Source organism: Electrophorus electricus, chromosome 8 (assembly GCF_041902795.1).
Source record: "Electrophorus electricus isolate QZ-2024a chromosome 8, ASM4190279v1, whole genome shotgun sequence".
NCBI classification, from domain to species: Eukaryota; Metazoa; Chordata; class Actinopteri; order Gymnotiformes; family Gymnotidae; genus Electrophorus; species Electrophorus electricus.
This window is the reverse complement of record NC_137504.1, coordinates 31877938-31898237: the sequence shown is the minus strand read 5'-3', so window position 1 is coordinate 31898237 and position 20300 is coordinate 31877938. Positions and strand designations below refer to the sequence as shown.

At 39.6% G+C, this 20300-nt stretch overlaps 1 protein-coding gene across 1 annotated transcript; it reads left to right on the top strand.

Moving 5' to 3' along the window:
• LOC145659062 (uncharacterized) lies at positions 1-18763 on the top strand. The gene is made up of 9 exons (XM_081719934.1): positions 1-21; positions 15073-15173; positions 15607-15683; positions 15777-15994; positions 16368-16621; positions 16832-16942; positions 17049-17205; positions 17926-17952; positions 18337-18763. Exons 1-9 carry the CDS (start codon positions 18-20, stop codon positions 18390-18392), a joined length of 1005 nt encoding a protein of 334 aa, XP_081576060.1. The 5' UTR covers positions 1-17; the 3' UTR covers positions 18393-18763.
• Positions 18764-20300: the final 1537 nt, after the last annotated feature.

The following is a 20300-nucleotide window of genomic DNA, read 5'->3' as shown; positions in this document are numbered from 1 at the left end:
CACACGAATTCCAAATCATGGGTAAGGAATTTTCTTTTCAGATTTACGCTGGTAATGACATTTAGAGGTCAATTATATGCAGAGATAATAGGAGCAGTTCCAGTTTTAATTGTAGTATAAGCAGAACGCTTTCATGATTTTTTTCGCAAAAATGTAAAACTGTATATTGAATGTTTTGACAGATTGCATTACTTAAATTCGCTGATGCTTGAAAAATGTTTTAATGCAGGCTACACTGGCTACATACAACAGCTAGAAAATAGTAAAAAAAAAAAAAAAAAAAGAAGTGTAGATTGTGTTTTGGGAAATTGTGACAAGAACTACATAATTAGAAAAATCGGAACAAGGCACTACTTGCTTGTTTCCATTTTGTGATTCTGTAGTTCTCGATACAGATGTACTCGAGTCCGGTGTCGGTCTCAGTGACATTTGGACTCAGTCTTGTCTCGGTCTCCAGTAAAGTAGATTCGGAAATCGCTTTTTTGACCAGAGTCGAACAAGGTCAAGGCATCCCTGCCATCTGCTCACCGCAAACTAACGGTCTTTAGAGAGAAACGCTGTAGAGAGAAACGCAGACTTCCGTATTTTTAAACAGCTTTGGCGTAAACACATACTTTTACTGAATTTCAAGTAAAGGAAGTAGACTTTACTTGATGAGCAAATAATGCAATACAACAAACATAAAACATACAGTACTAAAACAAACTTAAAATGTGTAAATGTGGTTACTTTTTAAATATGTGCAGGCCTATATTGAATGAAGGTGCTCTGCTGCATGAAAGTACACGTTGCTGACACTTTGATTGGATATTGTATAATTACATGAAACACAATTAGTACCATATTTAAATCGCTTAATAAGCACTTTGTGAAATGGTTTCCTAGATGTCTCTCTGAGGTTTATCATAAGGCTTGACTGCCAGCTAAAACAGGGATTATCACTAGTGCAGTGTTTCAAATCTGGAGCCGAAGCTAGAAGAAAAAACTGGCGCCGAGTGAGACATCATGAAGTGATTATATATGATCATATCGACTGAGTATTGGACCGATGATTATGTGTGCACATGTTATAAAAGTAACATCTAATGCATGCACCTCTTTGTATATGGTCTGATTTAATGTTTGTATCCATTCTAATAAACAACATCGACCTATTTGAGGACTAACAGGATTAGGATTTTGTTGTGCCCAAACCATAAGGAGGGGTGATTGGGGATGGCGGGTACAGGTATAAACTGGAAAATTAAACGGCGTATAGGGTGTCCCATAAAACTTTCAATTTACTCTGCGCGCGTGGGTCTAGCTCGAGACATGGGCTATGTTACCGATAACCCAAATATTTTAACACACTGAGATAATTTACCTGTGGATTTTTTATTTTTTTTGTAGCTGTTTGTCTTCGCATTTTGACCCACTAAAGAAAACTAAAACGAAAAGTACTTTGGATTTTAATTTTCCCTTCTTCCGTTGGTACGCTACGCTATATCATCATCAAATGCCTGTCTACACTAAAGCTCTTCAAGAAATATGAACGTGTTTTTTGTTTAGGGAGTTTAGTTTGCTGTGAGCAAGAAAATACCGTAACCTGTAAAAAAAAGTTATTTTTACGAAAAAATCCTGGCAGCTGTAGGTGGCAGAATAATTCTGTAAAAATACAGTAAACAACATTACAGAAGAATCTGTAAATTGTACATTTTAAAACTGTCGTAAATTTTGAACCAGTAAATCCAGTAAATTTAGCCATTTTTGCTAAATTAAAATGATCACACTGTTATTAAAATAAAACTTTTTGAATGAAAAAAATGAGAAGTTCTCCAAACTCCATGTGAATTGCTATCTTGCCAGTGCTAGATTTGAAGATTGTCCGTGTCTTCATTAGCGAGCAGTTTGGGTGCACTCGCGACTTCGCCAAAACGCTTGCTCCTGCAATAATAAAGTAGTCAGAAACAAACTCTAGTGCTCCGTGATTTGACGAGTCAGAGCTCATATACTTTAAAAAGTAACAATACAGGCCTTTATTTTTGCGGGAATGGAAATTTTACACTGAAAATCATTCTTTTAAAAATGGTCTTAAAGCACTATAACTATGACCAAATGACATTATTTTGTAATGAAAACAGAAACATTTTTTCTTTAGCAACCGATTAACAATTAATATGATGCAAATATAAAGAACTAATGAAAAGCAATGGAATTATAATTCCATTCAATTTCTATGCTGTGATGGGCAGATAAAATAACATTTGTTAATGTCTTAATATTTATTGACCTAATAAATCATTCATCTGTATAAGTATTAGCAACATACTCCATGTTCACTGCAGTCACCTGCACGTTTTTTTATTTTGTACAGTGAACATAAATAGGAAAGTGTCATCAAATCTAGCACTGGCAAGACAGCAATTCACATGGAGTTTGGTGTTAACATTTCAACTTAACCCTCAACTGTTTTAAATCACGGAGGTTGTAAAAAATAGTGCATGTAACACATTTTTAGTAACTATTACTACAGCGTTACTAATATTCTACTGATATGTTGTGAAATATAGGTCCGCTCAGTTCTACCCAGACACATCACCTGATTTAACCTTTCATATGAAGACAATTGTATTGCGTTTGTACATATTCTTTGTAAACAACATTGTCAGGATAGAATTTTAGCTGTGTTGTATTGCTCTTTGTATAACAGGTTTTATTTGAGTTTAAGCTACCGCAGTCAGTAGATTCTATAAATAAATATTCTTCTTTTAACATATGCTTCCTTGAAAATTAACAATCCTGGGGGTGTTCCACTCTGCCTCCGGAGAAGACACAGACAGCGATCACGGTCCTCTCCCCAATATCCTGGGATCCAGGTGGCAGTGCAGAGGGTGTCCACGCACCTCCTGCTAGGAAGTCCGTTCTTTGCCGAGGGATTAGGCGTCCTGTGGTGGTTGGTCATTCTGTAACGTATAGTGGCCCGAGTGCCGCACTGCCGCAGAGCATGGGGCAGGACGCACAGACTTCCTCGACAGGGACGAACATTTATTACATAAATGACAGCGGCACTCACACGTATTACAAAAGATAAACGATTTGACATTTGAACAAACACGATACACAAGAATACGTTACGTTACACTTAGACATTAGGTCTTCAATGACCAACAACGCCGCAAACCCTGACGTGAGTTTAAATACACACAGACAAAACGAAGTACAGGTGTGTGCAGGCGTGGCCACAAACGAAAGTCCTCCTACTGCACGTGGCTGGCTAAACCACGTGCCTCACGGGAGGTGAGCGTTCTGTGACAGTTTCGTTGCGTTTCTATTTCCACTTTTAAATGTCATGATTTTACAGCATTTTACTGTTAATTTCACAGACATTTTTTACAGTGTAGCATTATGTTTAAAGTGTGGATAACTTGACCGCGGTGGTTGGGAGTGCAATTTCCCGGCATGAGGTAATTAGAAACAATTTATTTAATATAGGCAATCAATTCCACCAGACTAAAAAGGCATTTCTACTCATGCATAAATAAGAAATACTATGCTGGCTCTTTTTAAAGAGTGTATCACTGTAAGAGTCCACAAGCTCTACCTCTGTATGCCAGTTCTACCGCCGTACGATTGATAGAGATGGATGGTGGTGGTAAGATGCTCCTTTTAAAGTTCACTACCAGTTCTTTTGTCTTACTGACATTTGCATTGTAGGTAGTTCTCCTTACACTATTCAACAAAACCCTTCATAAGACACTGTTGTTTTTCATCCTTGTCCCCTGTAATATTGTGACGATGCAAAGATAAGCAGGATGCGGGGACGAGGCATGATGAAACACACTTTTAATTTGACAAACATGCAAAATGTACAACAAAGCTCAAATGCGATGCACATCTCAAACACCAACACACGTATTACGACACAGGAGACATATATACACCCAAGACGATTACACATAACACGGAATAGGTGGACGATACAAGAGGGCATGGCAACACAGACGAACACACACACACCTAGACATTTGAGGAGGGGGTGGGGCCATAACGTGACAGAGCCCTCCCCCTCAAGGGCATGACTCCCAGCGTGCCAGCCTAACAGGCTGCGAACCCTAGACCAATGCCAAACAGCGAGGCCAGAGGACCAGGCAGTCCGCCATGGGCCAGCGTGAGTAGGAGTGTGGTGGGAAGTACCGGGAATAGTACGATGACAGATCCAGGAACGTAAACACTAACGTGGATTGACATAGACGCAGAAGGGAACAAAGTGATTGGCATATTAAAGGTAATGGGGACAGGCACGGTGACAGGGACAGGCACTACACCACACATATTAAATAGTCCTGGGAAGAGTGGGGGAACCCCAGCTGTCGGCTGGGTCGGATGCCATACAGCCTGCGGGGGGAGTGTTCATTGCTGGCTCGGTTTGTGTTGGCTGTCCTGGCCCTGGCACATGCACGTAGGGGATCGTCCCGGCTGTGTTGCTTATTTGAGGAGCAGTCTCTGGTGCCGCTGCCTTTTTTCCTCCCGTAGTCTTAGGTGTTGGCGCCTGTGCTCTGGCAGTCACCTGGGGCTGCTTGCTTGCTCCAGAGCTCCTTGGTACGGTCAGAGCCTTGGGTTCTGGGGGCTCATCTTCCTTTGAGCTCGTGACATCATTCGGAGGGGAAGGTTTCCCCTTAGATACCTCCTCCACCTTCATCAATGGGTCCTCCTCGTGATCGGACCCCTTGTCCAACTCCAGAGTGACATCACTGCACCCCCTTTTCTCTCCATACTCCACGTAGCCCTCTGCAAGGCCCAAATAGGACCCAGTGGAGTCCGCCTCTGCATACCGGTCTTCTGGTCAGGCTGGTCTTCATAGGACCCAGTGGAGTCCTGCCCAGGACCCCCCCAAAACCATCCAGCAGGTCCCTCCTCCACTGCAGAACTCTCAGTGGTATTGTAGGAGTCCACATCATCCTACTCCGAGGAATGGAAATCGTTATACCAGTCCTGGTAGTATGATGTAATTATATGTGACTCCCCTTCTTCCGCACCTGAACCACACACAACTGGGCCATGCTCCCCTATTGTGGGAGTCCAGAGGGTACCCAAGAACACAGGGGGCTTCCCTGCATAAGCTGTGGAAGCACGTTTGTTTCCCTTCTTCCCTTTCTTCTGTCCCTTCCCAGGCATCCTTCTGCGGTTGGTTTTTCTGTGACAATGCGAGGATAAACATGATGCAAAGATGAGGCACGATGAAACTCACTTTTATTTTTACAAACAGGCAAAACATACAACAAAGCTCAAACACTATGCACATCTCAAACACCAACACATGTACGATGAGACACAAGACATATATACACCCAAGACGATTACACATAACACGGAACAGGTGGATGACACAAGAGGCCGTGGCAACACAGACGAACACACGCACACCTAGATGTTTGAGGAGGGGGCAGGGTCATAACATGACAAACACATTTGAGAATATATGCTTTTGATTTGTTTTTTGAAACATTAACATTACTTGAGAAGAAAGTTGGATATTCTTTTTTGCTTGCTGTTGCTTGCCATGGAATATGCAGCTTCCTGGTGGAGGACGAGTCTCCTCAACAAATAATTAAATCCCAAAGAATATGATACTAACCATATTCTCTTGTGAGTAACTAAACTGGCCTCATATAAAATATCTGCAGCTGCATTATGAAGCTCAACTCTAGGATTTGCGCAGTCTAGCTCGCTCAATGACATCAATATACGTTGTAGTTGATAGCAATGTGCACGTCTGGATGTAGGAAGCTGTGGACTTAAATGAATAAACACAACCAAGGCACAGGTGATGGTGATCAATAATCGGCGGATTATGGACAAGGTAGGTGTGGTTATTTTGTGTGTGTGTGTGTGTGTGTGTGTGTGTATGTGTATGTCAGTGGGTGTGTCCCTCTGGGTGAGTGCCAGCGTACCATAACACCCACTCTCATGGGCTCATTCAGGCCCCTTTTATGAAGCGCCTTTGCTTTTTCCCCTCTGGGCCTATTGATTAGAAGCTCAAAGGTACAAGGGTAGTTGGTGATATAGTGCAGGGTGGTGATATCCTCTTGTTTCAGCAGATCAGAAGTAAGTTTAATATTCCCAAGTATTTCTTCAGAAGCAAAAGTTTCGTATGAGCAAAGTTAAAGCTGCTAACGGCTTTACTGTCTCTCCCGTTGAGCTGCTTTAAAGGCCACAAAAGAAGTACAATTTGTAATGAAAAGGTTGTACATTGAGTTCTGCAATGCCAGTGTGAATAATGTGTATTCTATAACTAAAAGGTTGTGGGGAGAGGAGTTTGGTTCTGCCACTGATTTATCAGACTGCGGAGTTAACCTATATGTGAACAGCCCACTCATATTACAGCAAGTAACTTAGTTTGGGAGAGGCAATTCTAAATTTTTCACCAGCTTTTTATTGCTACAGAATCTAGGCATAGGATGAATTCAAATTTGTGCAAATGTTATTATAATTCTTTCCATGTTTGTGGGTCTGTCTGCAGATACAGGAATTGTGGTATGAGGTCAGGAATTCTCTTAATTTATGGGTTTACAATCTATGTGTTAGTTCTTAATTTTTTAGGTACACATTTACTGCATTTATTTGATTTTTATTTTTTGTATTGTATTCAAAAATGCTTTTGTGTCTTTGGAGTATTAGTATTATCCTGTTTGAGGCTTTTCATTCAACTCTGAAAGACATTTTATTTATTTATTCTATAATAAATAGAATGGACACACAGATGGGCACAGGGGTAGAAACAAGGGAAAAATAGGAACGGCCACAGTCAATACAACAGGGGCAACATGATGGACAAAAGCAGGTCACTGGATAACAGGTGAAGCTGATTCTCAGGCAAGGTGAGGAGAAGGGCCCAGGTTTGTATCATAGAGCCGGTATGGAGACGAAGTAAGGCGAGGAACGGCCACAGGATCACGGGTGATGCAAGGATCTGGGACCGGGAATGACACATGATAAAGAACAAACACCAGACACAGACCTAGAACATGAAGATGAGGCAAACAATATGTATTGAGGATTGGACAAAACACAGAAGACCCAATCAGATGAAGGACTGAACCAGGACAGGAAACAGAACCAGAGGACATTGAGGAAGCTGATCTGGACACAGAAACCTGAGGGACACAAGGAGTAAACAAAGTAGTAGGGACAGATGCAGGGGCAGGACTACAGACAGGCACTGGAGATGGGGCAGGACTGTGGTCCCGGAACGTGACAAGACCAGGGATATATATGAGACTTGGGGCTAAACTACAGACAGGTATCAGTGTTGGGACAGACTGAGGGACAGAAGTAGGATGGGTAAAGGAGTAGGACCAGTAACATGGCCCGAACAGGAGGTGGGTACAGAGACAAGAGAGGAGAGGAGAGGTATAGCTATGGGAATGGGGACAGAAATAGAAGCAGAGCCAGAGGTAAGTATTTCCAATGCAACTGAGACAGGCACAGGAACAAAATAGACAATAGGCATGGGTGCAGGTACTGGGACGGGCAAGGGAACACTAATGCCACAAGGTAGCGTAACAAGCTTCACCATGGTAACCATGTCATAGATTTATGGACAGGAACATGAACAACAACAGGAACAGGATGAGGCAAAACGGGAGCTGAGGAAACAATAGAAGCAGCTATTAGGGCCATAGGGGAGTCTGGAGGAGCAACCACAAGGATGGGCGTGGCACAAGGCATGGGGACAGGTAGAGTGGCTTCGTCCACTGGATGAACAGGAACTGACAGGGTGACAATCTCTGTGCTGGAAACATGGACTGGCAGATCAGTGTCCTCTACACCTGGAACAGAGTCTACACCAGGAACAGCAGGTCCAGGAGGTCCAGATTCTTAGCTACAGGAACTGACCTGGGAACAGGACGGGCGGCATCTCTCACACCGGGAACAGGAACTGGATCAGGATGGGTGGCGTCTCTCACCCTGGGAACAGCAACTGAAACAGGATGGGCGGCATCTCTCAAGCCAGGAACAGGAACTGGATCAGGAGCAGGCTGAGTGGCATCTTCCATGGTGGGGACCTGAAGAACCCTGAATGCTGGGAACAGGAACAGGTGAGGTTTCAGCAAATCCTGCAGTTAACAACTGGAAGAACCCTTCCGCAGTCCTAGCCTCTTGAGCTCTGTGCTGGAGTATTATCTCAGCCCACTCTAGTGCTTTACCCTGAAGAAATGTTCTCAATAACAGTACTTTCACTAGTTCTGGGGGATTAGGGCAGGTCAACAAAACACAGGACTTAAACAACGAAGACAATTAAGGACTAACCAGACACAGGTGAACATATGAAAAGCAAAAATCAGAACAAAGACTGGAATTGAGGACCAGGTGAAGGTGTGACAGGTATGGAAACAACAGACGAGTAGCAGAGAAAATGAAACCAAGGAACAGAACAACAAGGAAGTAAAGGAAAGCAGACATGACAGAGAAACCATGGAAACAGGGATGCCAGGAGGGTGGCCAATTATGACAATAGCTAGACCATGTTTAACAATTTAACATGGACATGTAAACAGTTTGTTTTGAAAAATAATATTTCTTGTTCACATTGAGACATGGCTAGACTGCTTCTTTTTCTACTTCATCAACAATAACAAGTAATTTTTCTTGTGTTTAAAGTGCACCAATACAAAAAGGTTTCATACAAATTGGCATGAAATATAAAGTGTGTAGAGTTTGATGCATTTATATTTAGGAAGGTTTTCTTTATTCACTTAATTTTAGCTGTTCATATGTGATGATGAAGGAAAAAGCGATGGACTGCAGCTCCAAAAGCAAACAATTTGTTCCTATAACGTTACATTTCAAGTGTACCCTCAAAGCTAGCTGCATCATCACCAAACATTTTGCATGGAGTAAGAAATTTTTTATAATCACTGAGGAATTGGCTGCCATAGTTTTGTGCTGTGAGATGATCGAAGAAACCACAGCAAACAAACTACATAAAGACCAGCACACGAATGATGGCCTAAAATGGATTGCTGACATAGCCAGCTTTTTAACAGAAAAAAACTATTTTACACGAAAAGCTGAGTTTTGTTTTTTTGTGGGCCATTATTCTTTCTACTTATAAACAGGTGGGCCATGAAGTGGAAAAGGTTGAGATCCCCTGATATAAATGTTAATTATATTTTTTCTTTTCTCTATTTGTCTGCCCAAATCTATTTAAAGTAATCAAGTTATAACCAAGTTTATAACCAAGTTTATAAGGTTCGTTATAACTAAATGTCAAAGGGTTAGCTGTTCAGTTACATTTAAGGTTTACCCTAGTAGACATGCACAGTAAAGACTGAATCTTTTACAAGGAATTGGCATCATTAATATATAAAACTATAACTTGTTCATAAACAGTCATTCATTTTACTCTTTCAGTTCCTCTTTCAAAGCTCTGAATTCCTCTAGTTAATCTTGATTAAGTGTTATTTTCAAGTAGAGTTTGCATACCATTACAACCAATTGACCATTGACACACTCTTCATTTGGAACCTTACCTAGCCTTGGCTAGAGCTTCCACTATGCTTTAACTATCTTACATAGTGCAACTTTAATGAGTACCAGTGTACTGTCTTTTCCTTTTTGCTGTTACACTTGATAGCATACTTTTTAAACGTTTCTTCAAAAGTTTAAAATAATTTGATTTAGAACTATGGATGTATGAATGAACTATGGATCTATGAATGAGTTTATGTTTGTTTAAATGCAAGAAGTGGGAACAAAGTGAAAAGCAAAGTGAGAGGGAAGAGTTAGCAGGGAAATTACAAACACAGATCCTATGAAACTCTCAGGCTATAAGCATAAACAAACGAATGAGAGAATAAATGTGGCAAGAAGTACAAACACCAACATACACTGCATGGTGAACACCACAGAACATTTCCTGACCATGTTTGAAGGATTTGCTCAAATGGCTTCAATCGGTGATAAATGGCCTAAAGAATACTGGTCACTATAGATTTCCCCGTCAAATTTGAAGTAGGTGGTTAGGCATAATTGGAGGAGCTTGCATATGCTTTCTGTTGTCAGCGGTCCTCTTGGTGGATATTTGTCCTAAAGGATCACTAATGGGATCTCCCATATCTTGTCTAATCACTGAAGTGGTAATGCAGAAACTTGAGAAACTTCTACAAATTAATCCCAAGTTATAGGTGCACTACGTCGATGACACATTTGTGATAATTAAATGCAATCAAGTCGACCAAATCTTCAAGTCAATCAATACCATTTCCATAGACATTCAGTTTACAATGGAAACTGAAAACAAATGATCATTCTTGGATGTCCTGGTCACCAGTACCATGAGTGGAGAACTCCAAACATCAGTTTACAGAAAAGCAATCACCCAAAATGTCATAAACAGAACTGCGTTAGAACATTTAGAAGAGTGGAGTCACATTGAAATACCCAAGAATCTAAGTTGAAAGAATAAAAGCACTTGCACTTCTTGAGTTTTCTCAAGAAATGGATATCCACGCAGTTTCATTCAGAGGTGCATACTTACAAAGAACACAAACAACCCAAATGATGAGACAACAACCGGGCAAGTCACCATTCCTTATGTTCAAAACCTTTCAGAAATGACAGTGAGACTACTACGACAACATGGAATTGTGGTGGCTCACAAACAAACAGCAACTCTGAGGCAGATTTTGTCCAAAACAAAAGAACAAGCAGAACCAAGTCGGAGGACAAATGTCATTTATAACTTTCAATTCAACAACTGTGAAAAGAATTACATTGAATAAACAGGAAGGACATTGTCAACTAGAATACACGAGCACTACCTGGCTATTAAAAGACACAACCTGCTATCTCTCATGTCCATTCACAAAGACCATGAGGGACACAAATTTGACCTCAACATAGTAAATATTGTGACCCAGGTAAAATCAAGAAGAGAATGGGAATTGCTTGAGGCCTGGTCCTCGACAGAAAAATAAATAAATAGGCATATTGCTATTGATCCACTCTACTAGTCATGTCTTCTCAAATGATATATGAGTCTAAGAGGAGACCGGTTTTACTGGCCACAACACCTTGACGTAATGGAGTTCTATAGTGCATGCCCAGAATGCCAGTTAACAGCACCACAGGGAAAATCAGAGTGACCATGATAAACCTACCTATTGTGGATGTACCATGCTCACAAATCACCATGGATATAGTAGGGCTTTTACCAAGAAGTAGGGGAAGAAACTGCTATATCCTGGTAATTTGTGATTATGCGACATGATATCCGTAAACCTTTCCCCAGAGAAAAGTGAAGACATGCCCGTTTGTTAATACTTTAATACAGCTAATTTCTATGGTGTGGATACTGTGGAGGAAAAATCATTTGACTCGAGCTAGACTTGCTGACGAGTGAGCTTTGTTGGTTCTGTCCCTTATGCATCGAGGGAAAGAAGTCTCTCACTTCTCTCTCATGAGTTCATATACCCCCACCATTCCCTGTTGTTCTCTCATGTGCTAATCTTGTGACACCAGGTGCCGAGCATCTCAACCCTCCTTGAACATTCTTTCCTGCTAAGAACAGTTTGTTACTCCCTGTTGCTGTTGTGATAACTGTCATACTTCTGCTTTTTCATTAACTGCACCATCACTTCCCTATTCACCTTTCTTGCTGACTGGTCAAGACAAGAGCAAAGGTCACATATTTCTTACTTCCTCTTTCAAGCAAGCATTCATCATTTTCCCTCACAGATACCAAGGGAAATTTTTATAGACCAGGGTATAAACTTCACATCTAAGCAATTTAAGGAAGTTTCTGATTTATTAGGCATAATAGGAATCAGGATCACTACTACCAACCACAAAATGATGGGTAGTAGTGAAATGTATGCTCACATAGATTGTTTCAGAAATTAGTGATTATCAGAATATATGACTCCCATACTTGTTTTTGAATACCAAGAGGTGCCTTATGCATTCATGAGGTTTTGAACCTGTTAGCTCCTTTATGGAAGAAAAGTGGGCTGTCCACTGGATGTTTTGAAGGAAACATGGGAAGAATAAATTAATATCAGAGACCGAATGTCCTTGTTCCACATGCTAAAGATGAAAGAAAACATGATGAATTTGATGGAGGTTCATGAGAGCATGAGAAGGTCCATCATTGAGAGAAAGAGCAATATGACAAAACAGCAAGAGACAGAGAGCTAATGCTGGGTGACAGCATTTGTTTTCCTGCCCATGTTAGATACTTGCTTGTTAGCTTGCTTCATGTGGCTGGGGCCTAATGAAGTTGTCAAGCAAATCAGCCAGATGTCATTTGAAGTACTACTGCCAGACAGGACGAAAAAGTAGCAAACATTTCATACTAATATGCTGACACCATGGACAGAAGCCAAAGAGGGAGGAGGGACCTGTCCACCACTCAACCTGTCACATCTCAAGCCACAGCAACAGAAGGGGCTAAAGGAACTCATCCCACTGAAGTTCTTCAGAGAAGAGCAAGATAAAACAAGCATAATTTACATCACAATCATTTATAAGTTACGTCTGCTGATATCAGATGCAGTCAGACAAATGAATGTCAGAGTGCCCTGGTGCCTGATCCCCAACCTGAAGAAGATAGTGGAGATGATTCTAGAACTGGGGGTGATTTAGCATCAAAGAGTGGTCCTCATCCCCAAGACTGACAAGGGCCTGTGGTTCTAAACACAGTTTCAGCTTTTTTACCCAATGCCGTGAGCTGATGAGTTAATTGAAAGCCTGCGGAAAGTGAAGTTTCTTACGACCTTAGACCTATACAAAGGGTATTGGTGGGGTAACATTAAGCCAACCAGCCAGACAGTTGACAGTCTTCTATACACCCAGTGGCCTTCATAACATTTCAGTCATGCCCTTCAGCCTGCATGAAGTTACAGCAATGTTCCAGAGGTAGATGGATGAACTGTTGAAGGCTACTGAAGACTTCTGTATTGCTTACATCAACGACATTGTCATCTATAGTATGACCTGGTTGAAACACATTCAGCCTGTTGATATGGTCCTACAAAGAATCATTGATGCAGGGTTGACAGCCAACCCAACCAAATGCAAGCTGGCAAGGGGCACAATCTCTTAACTGGGCTACATCCTGGGAGGCAGAATCACATGCCCCTAAGTCAACAAGGTAGAAGTGGTCATACATTTACTGCATGGAATTTTAATCTTCAGTTGGCTTTAATGTAATATTTAAGCACTAACAAAGACTGGTATAAACAGTGATTCTTTTTCTTACAAGAGCCATAACAGCACTTCAGTATAGAAGGGTTAACTATATATATATATATATATATATATATATATATATATATATATATATATATATATATATATATATATATATATATATATATATATATATATATATATATATATATAAAATATATGTATATGTATATTTTAGTTAAATAAGCTTACTTTAGTACCTCATACAGGTTCCTACTGTAACAAAAATATTACTGAACTAAGAGACAACAATACCGATGTGTAAGTAATTTATAGTTTAGAATCTCAAATTGAATGTAATGTTGAGATGTGTCAAGGAAGTAGGATGCTGAGGCAAGTCTCTGTCATTGACAAAAATACTTTTTATTAAAACAGAAGCAAAACAAAATATGAACAACAAGGACAAACTACATTAAACTAAATGACATTGCAAACAGCACAACTGGTAATACTTCTTCACAAGCATGGCATGGGGTCAAACACCAACAAACCCTACTGACAACACAGGGACTTAAATATACAACTTAAAAAGGGCTTTGACAAGTGACTGATGATACAAATGAGTAACTAACAGGATGGGGACAAGGTAATGAGAGAAGACACACACACACAAACACTGACAAGACGATATAACATAAAAGGCATGTGCTGAGAGGCTATGTGGGCTTACGAGGAGGGGTCGAGGAGGGAACCATTACAGTAACCATTATAGAGCAACAACAGGCATGGGAACTGAAACACTAATGGGAAGAATACAGGGAATGTTAGGTCATTTGACTGCCATGAACTGACTGCCATGGCCTTTGGTACTATAGACACCTCCACTTTCCTGGAGGTCCTGCGGGGGGACGTACAGACTCTGGAGCGGTGCATGCCAGATGTCACTTGTACCTTATTGGAGGTCTTGTGAAGGAGTGCACAGGCTCTGGAGCTATGTGCACCCTTTGGGATTAGAGGGTTGGAGTAGAGGGTCGGGTTTTTCCCTTGTAGGGCCATCGATGCAGGTGCTAGCAGAAGGCTGTGAATCACAAAAGAGAACTTCTGACTGAGCTCCTCCTGCCTCTTCTCCTTAGATGACTCTAGCCAAGTCCTTGCTTAGGCAGGTCAGCCTTGCATCCACTAAACTGGCAGATTCCCTCCCAAAATATGCATCCATCATATCAGTAAATGCCTGAGCGGCACATCTCTTGTCCTCAGGCGCCTGCGCAGTTTTCTCGGGCAGCTGCGCCAGGTACTTAGCCCCCACTAGCAGACCTTCTAGTGAAGAGGAGACTCGGTGCATCCCTTGGTGGTTGATGTTCCTGTAACTTTGAGAAGTGTCAAGGAGGGCCCCGTTACATTAAATAAAAACCAAAGTACATAAGATGTATAGTTAACTGATAAATGTCACTCATCAGTCACCAATCAGCCAATAATTCATCAATAGCAATCATGTGCACTTTTAAACTCAGTTTTAAATCAGTTTCACCTTTGCCTACAAGAACAGAATATGGGCTACAGGAGCTGTGGGAGCGTGTAAAACTTAGAAACTATTGGGGCAAAAACACCCCAACAGTTTGAATGTTTGAATGACAAAAAAGTGCTAGAAATGTATCTGATTTTTTTTCAAAGATGGTGCTCCATAGTACCCAGTAAGGACTGTTGGTAAAAGTGTCCATTAAGGTGGTGTTCATGAGGCTATATCACACATCTAGATAAGCCCTTCATAACAGATGTGATATACCTACATGAACATTTAAAATAGCTAATTCCAACAGGTGATGATGAACAATGCAACAAATTGTCTCTTGGAAATAAATTATTAATATTAATGTATTTTGTTTGCTTTTGCATTTCATATAGCGGAGAAAATTTCTGAAGATAATGGGACTTCTACAATGGGCACTTGCTCATCATCAACACAACTCTCTGGCACTGGAAATGTAAGAATTACTTTTAACAAAGTAAGTAAGAGGGCACCTCTCCCAGAACTCTACATTCAGAAACATTTGCTATTAGATGAGTCAGTGCTTTTACTGAGTCAGTGCAAGAAAGAAAACTGTAAAAATCTCTTATCAAAGCTATAGAAACTGAAAATTTGACATTGCTAGCAGTGCTATAGGTTGTTAGATGAGCATAAATATCAACTTATGATGAAGAGACAATATTTATGCACCATTTCAATTTAGAGAATTATTAAAAATGCTATAAAGTCATTATGCTTATTTGACTCTGATCCTAACTTGTGAAAAAATTACACACAAGTGTGTTCGCCCAACACCCTCCCATCCCGCGTTACAAATATACATACATTCACAGTTCAGTTTATGTGAGTTCAGCAAATGGAAAAATCCAGTCCAGTGTACTTTTTTAATCTACTGTTATTCACTTTAATAGGCCTCAACAGAAAGTAAAGTTTTCATTCCTAAAATGAAAGAAATCCATTTAGAGGACATGACCACGTCTACATACAGGTACTATATGTTTATTACAGTTTTTACCTTAACACAAACTGTTAAGCTGTTATATTCAACATGTGTTTGTATTCTGGGTTTTCTGACCTACAGCTTTCTGTGCCCTCATGCTGGTCAGTTCCAGTGTAAAATCACCAACATTGTGTTTGACATGAAGGAGAAAGGGGAGGTACAGTACAGAATCGTCTCCTGGGATACCCGTCTCTTGGATGGCTTGGGTCACATGCAGCCTGCAGGACCCCTGTACGAAATAGACTGCTGTGAAGGTTCAGTCAGTCATCTACACCTGCCACACTGTGAGACGGTCTATGGTACAAAAAAAAAAATCTTTATATTTGGTCCATTTATTATCAAGATTTTTTTCTCCTATACTCAACCTGTATTTAGATGAATAATATTGCTGGAGTTGTATATTTAGCTGAATGCTATCACTGTTCTTCACATTTGCCTGATCTAAACAATACTGTTTTTACCCTTTATGTAGGTTTAGTGTTCATGTGCATTGAAGTTGAAAAATTATAAATGTTTTACATTTTTAAAAATAATCTTTGAATTGTCAGCTTGTTCGAAAATCATCCCTTTGACATTTCCTTGTGTGGAATGTTCCTGCCTGATAATTTAACCACTACTTGGACAACATGTTTTTAGATATTGTCTCTGAATAGACGAATGTTCTGTTTACAGAAAAAAATCAGACGGAACTCACTGTGGCATATTTCAGTGATAATGTAGAGATCTTAAGGCCACTGATGGTGACAAACACACATGTGATTATTAGAATCCAGGATCACACCCTCTTTGGCCTCCTCAAAAACATGATCCATTACTCCAAACCAATCAGTGCTCAAGTGCTGCTCTTCTATAAAGAAATGACTAGTAAGAAAATCAGAAATAAACTGCACATCCACTTGGCGGCAGGAAACGTACCAGTTGAAGAGGTAATCAGTGTTTGTTAATGTAGTCATGAACAATATGACAGTGACTCCCCCTCGCTGGTGGTAGCCTCCTTAGTAATTAAAAGCAGTTGCACCTAGTGAATATCAGTGAATTGACAACCATGGAAGTAACTGTTGTGATCAGTTTTAGTGCGTTATATAAATAGGAACTTATGTACCCCAGTGGCAAACATCCTGTCACTTGTTATATAGGTGAAGAAAAAGCATAAAGGCAGTACATATTTTGAAACCAGCTCCAGATGCCAGCTGATTCCTGGTAGAAAATACAAAGTATCTTGTGATCCATATGTACCCCAGCCAAAGGTAAACTACAGCTTGAGCACTCTGATCAAAATGGGTTTCTTGAAAGGTCTACAGTGGTGTCATGTTTTCAGTTAACTTCTCTTCAAATGCTAATTTCTTTTTGAAGCTTGCAGAGTTTGACTATGACTATGGCCCCAACCATCACCCCACTTTTGTGGTCTTCTCTGAGGATGAAGTTATTACAGTCAGTGTTTTAGATGAAGATGGAATGGAGGTGTGGGAGCCACATCAGGTTTTTAGGACAAGTGAAAAAATGGAGAAATGTAAGTTGGATTTCTTTTACAAAGTTTACATTCTCCAGTTTGTACTACTTGGTGAGACGCTGCGTTAAAGGCGTGATCATTATTAACCTCCCCTAGTTAACTAGTCACACTTCTCAGATGCATCTAAACCCAAGGCTTTGGTGAAAGATGGATGGAAAAATTAGCACTGGTACAAGACATTTTATAGTATACAAGACAATGTAGATTTATTTCAATATGGTCAGTGTGTATACTGTATATTCACGCCCACTGCTGTAACAGTTAGCGGAAGCTATATGTGTTCTGGACTGCTTTTTTTAAATTTAAGTTAGTTTGGATTTTGAATAAGCTTTCTGTAGTTATTTGTTATTTGAAGTCCATGCATGTCAGAACCTTAATAGGAATGGCAACTGTTGAAAAATTAATTTCACCAGCTGTAAATAGTGTAACTGGTCAAATCTATAGCGTTTTAAACTTTGCATGTGCTTTGTTTGTTTTGGCACTACAGTTACATTAAAACTGTCGACATGCTGTAAGGAGCATGCATATTCAATACCTGATTTTATTATTATTTCTTTTTAAATATTGGCCTACAGACAGGACTGGTTTTCCCAGATATTTTAAGCTTGGGATAAGTTGCAGTGATCTTCTTTTGGTAAATGTGTAGACTTAATCTGTGTCTGGGGAAACTAGCCCATAGTGTTTCAGACATTCACCAAGATGCCCTCTGTGTCACTCTAGGTCAGAGTGCAGAGAAAACGCCAGCAGGTATGATGCTTCTTAATAAACTACAGGAATAAATAAACAAACTACTTGGTATAAATTAGGACTGTCTGAGACGGTAACTGTCAGGTTACTGTCTCAGCATTATTGAGTCTCAGACTGATAGTTAAAAATTGTTACCAAGTTACAAATTACTGTCTAGTTTTTTTCTATGTGCAAACTAGTCTTCTCTAGACTTTCTAGTCTGCAGCCTATATTTGTCAGTATTTGCAGGCAACAGTCAGAGCAATAAGCTAAGACCATGTAAGTTAGGAACATTTAGTTTTCAGGCCAGTATAATGTTAGTAAATGGGGTTTGACTTGGGGTGTCTTTAGAATAAAGTTTAATCTGTACACTCATGAATTTGCCTTGCGGTCTTTGTGTTTCAGAAGTTCAGAAGTTCAGTAATGGAGATTGCAGACTGTCTACTAAGCAAAAAAGATGATTACTGATGAAACGTACGACAAAATACACACTGAAAAAAACCCACAGGAGAAAATGAGGATCTTGTACCAAGCACTTAGGTCAGGAGCCCAAAACAGGAAAGATGAATTCTATAAAATACTTAAAGAGAAGCAGCCGTTCTTAATAAAAGATCTGGAGACTGGACCCAGCAAGGTGTAATCAAATATTTCATTAGATGCTTTAACCATTTGGGACCTGTTGCCTCATCTTTGTAACCAAATACAGAGTTAGATGACCTATATGCCATTATTAATACTTAGAATTGGTTATAATAAATTAAATGTATAGTGTGAAAGCAGGAAATAGCATTTTTGAATCAGTATTTTGAAGTAGACATGCGTTTATAATGAAATGTGCTAACAAAAGAATTCTGTAACATACAATCTAATAATTAAATGGATTTTAATTTTAATAAGTGGTTTTATTTCATGTTTGAAGATACTGGTCATCACAATTAGATACTCATGCACCCCATAACATACAATATATTAAAACTCTGTTGCTGTTCATTTAGAGTGCTACAATTAGTGCAAACCATGTGAACACAATGAAATAGCTACAGAATTAGCTTACATTCTGCATGATTGGCTTTTAAAATGTGATCTTACCTACTTCTAAGTCACACTAATTAATACAAAATATCTTTAATAAACCGTTTTACAATGCTATGGCCTTATTGAAGGGATGGTTTAAACATTAATGGTTATTGATGAACAAGTATATGAACCTCTTAGAAAATGATGGCTTTGAGAAAGGATTGGAAATTCCAGATATTTCCCAAGGATGAATCAACAGGTATGAACACAACCTTTTTAAAGGCTGGTTTTGGCTTCCTGTGGCCTTCTTTGACCTGAAACTTTAAAAGATTACTACTGGTCTGCACGCCAGCCCCGATGACTGTACTTAAAGTTGTTTGCAAATAATACACCTGGTTTGCACTGCAAAGTTTAGTTTTTTCTGTTACCTCCTACCGCACCTGTGCCCTCTAGCATGCCCACAGGGGCCCAATTTGGCATAATCAAAAAATCACTAATATAAGTACCTGCTTACCAATTATCAGCCATTTAGGTGCAAACATTCTCCAGAAATCCCACTCTTAATGGACTGTTTTTTGGTAAATTTCTAGCATTTAATTCCTTTGTTGCAGTTAATTGTGAGAAAGTGTGTTGCATTTCTGGATGTAGCCAGGGGTGTATCACCAAACTCGGCCCCAGATCAAGATGATATTAACAAAGATCATGAATGAATATGTATAAATATAAGACAATTGATCAGAAATTGAAACTTTACTATTAGAAACTGTTTGGATGGTGTTCCAGAATCAGCCGTCATTTATGGACAGTATCAAATGTGATTTAAATGAAATTAAGTGACATGAATCTACATCAAAACTGTACACAAACATAGGTAAAACATTAACAAACATTTAATAAGAAACCAATTGGAAGAAGAAGAAAAGAATAATAGTATGAATAATGTAATGTACAAAGAAATCATCATCAGCGTACACATACAACATTAACACACAATGACAGAACTCTCATTTGTAAAATTTTACTGTATAAACACTAAAACCATGCCAACACTGGAGAGTAAAATCAAGGAAAAAGCTTATATTTACATATATTTACATTACATATTTTTCAACTGACATGCCAAAAGCTTCTGGGTCCTGGTTGATATTTTGAGAATTGCAGGAGTAGATTCTTGTGCACCTGTTGCATGGATTCAGTTTTTCAAGCTCATAAAGATCTTGAAGAATTATGATGTCTCTTTATGATAATTCATTCAGTGTTTTTTTATGATGAGTTCATTCAGAGTGTTGTTGACGAAAAGTTGAAACCGAAGGTTCAACTCAGAAATTGTTGATAAGACACCAATATGCCTC

Coding starts and splice junctions, on each gene's coding strand:
- LOC145659062 (XM_081719934.1), top strand. Junction 15,684..15,776: donor ATGACCACGTCTACATACAG/GTACTATATGTT, acceptor TCTGACCTACAG/CTTTCTGTGCCCTCATGCTG. Junction 15,995..16,367: donor ACACTGTGAGACGGTCTATG/GTACAAAAAAAA, acceptor TTCTGTTTACAG/AAAAAAATCAGACGGAACTC.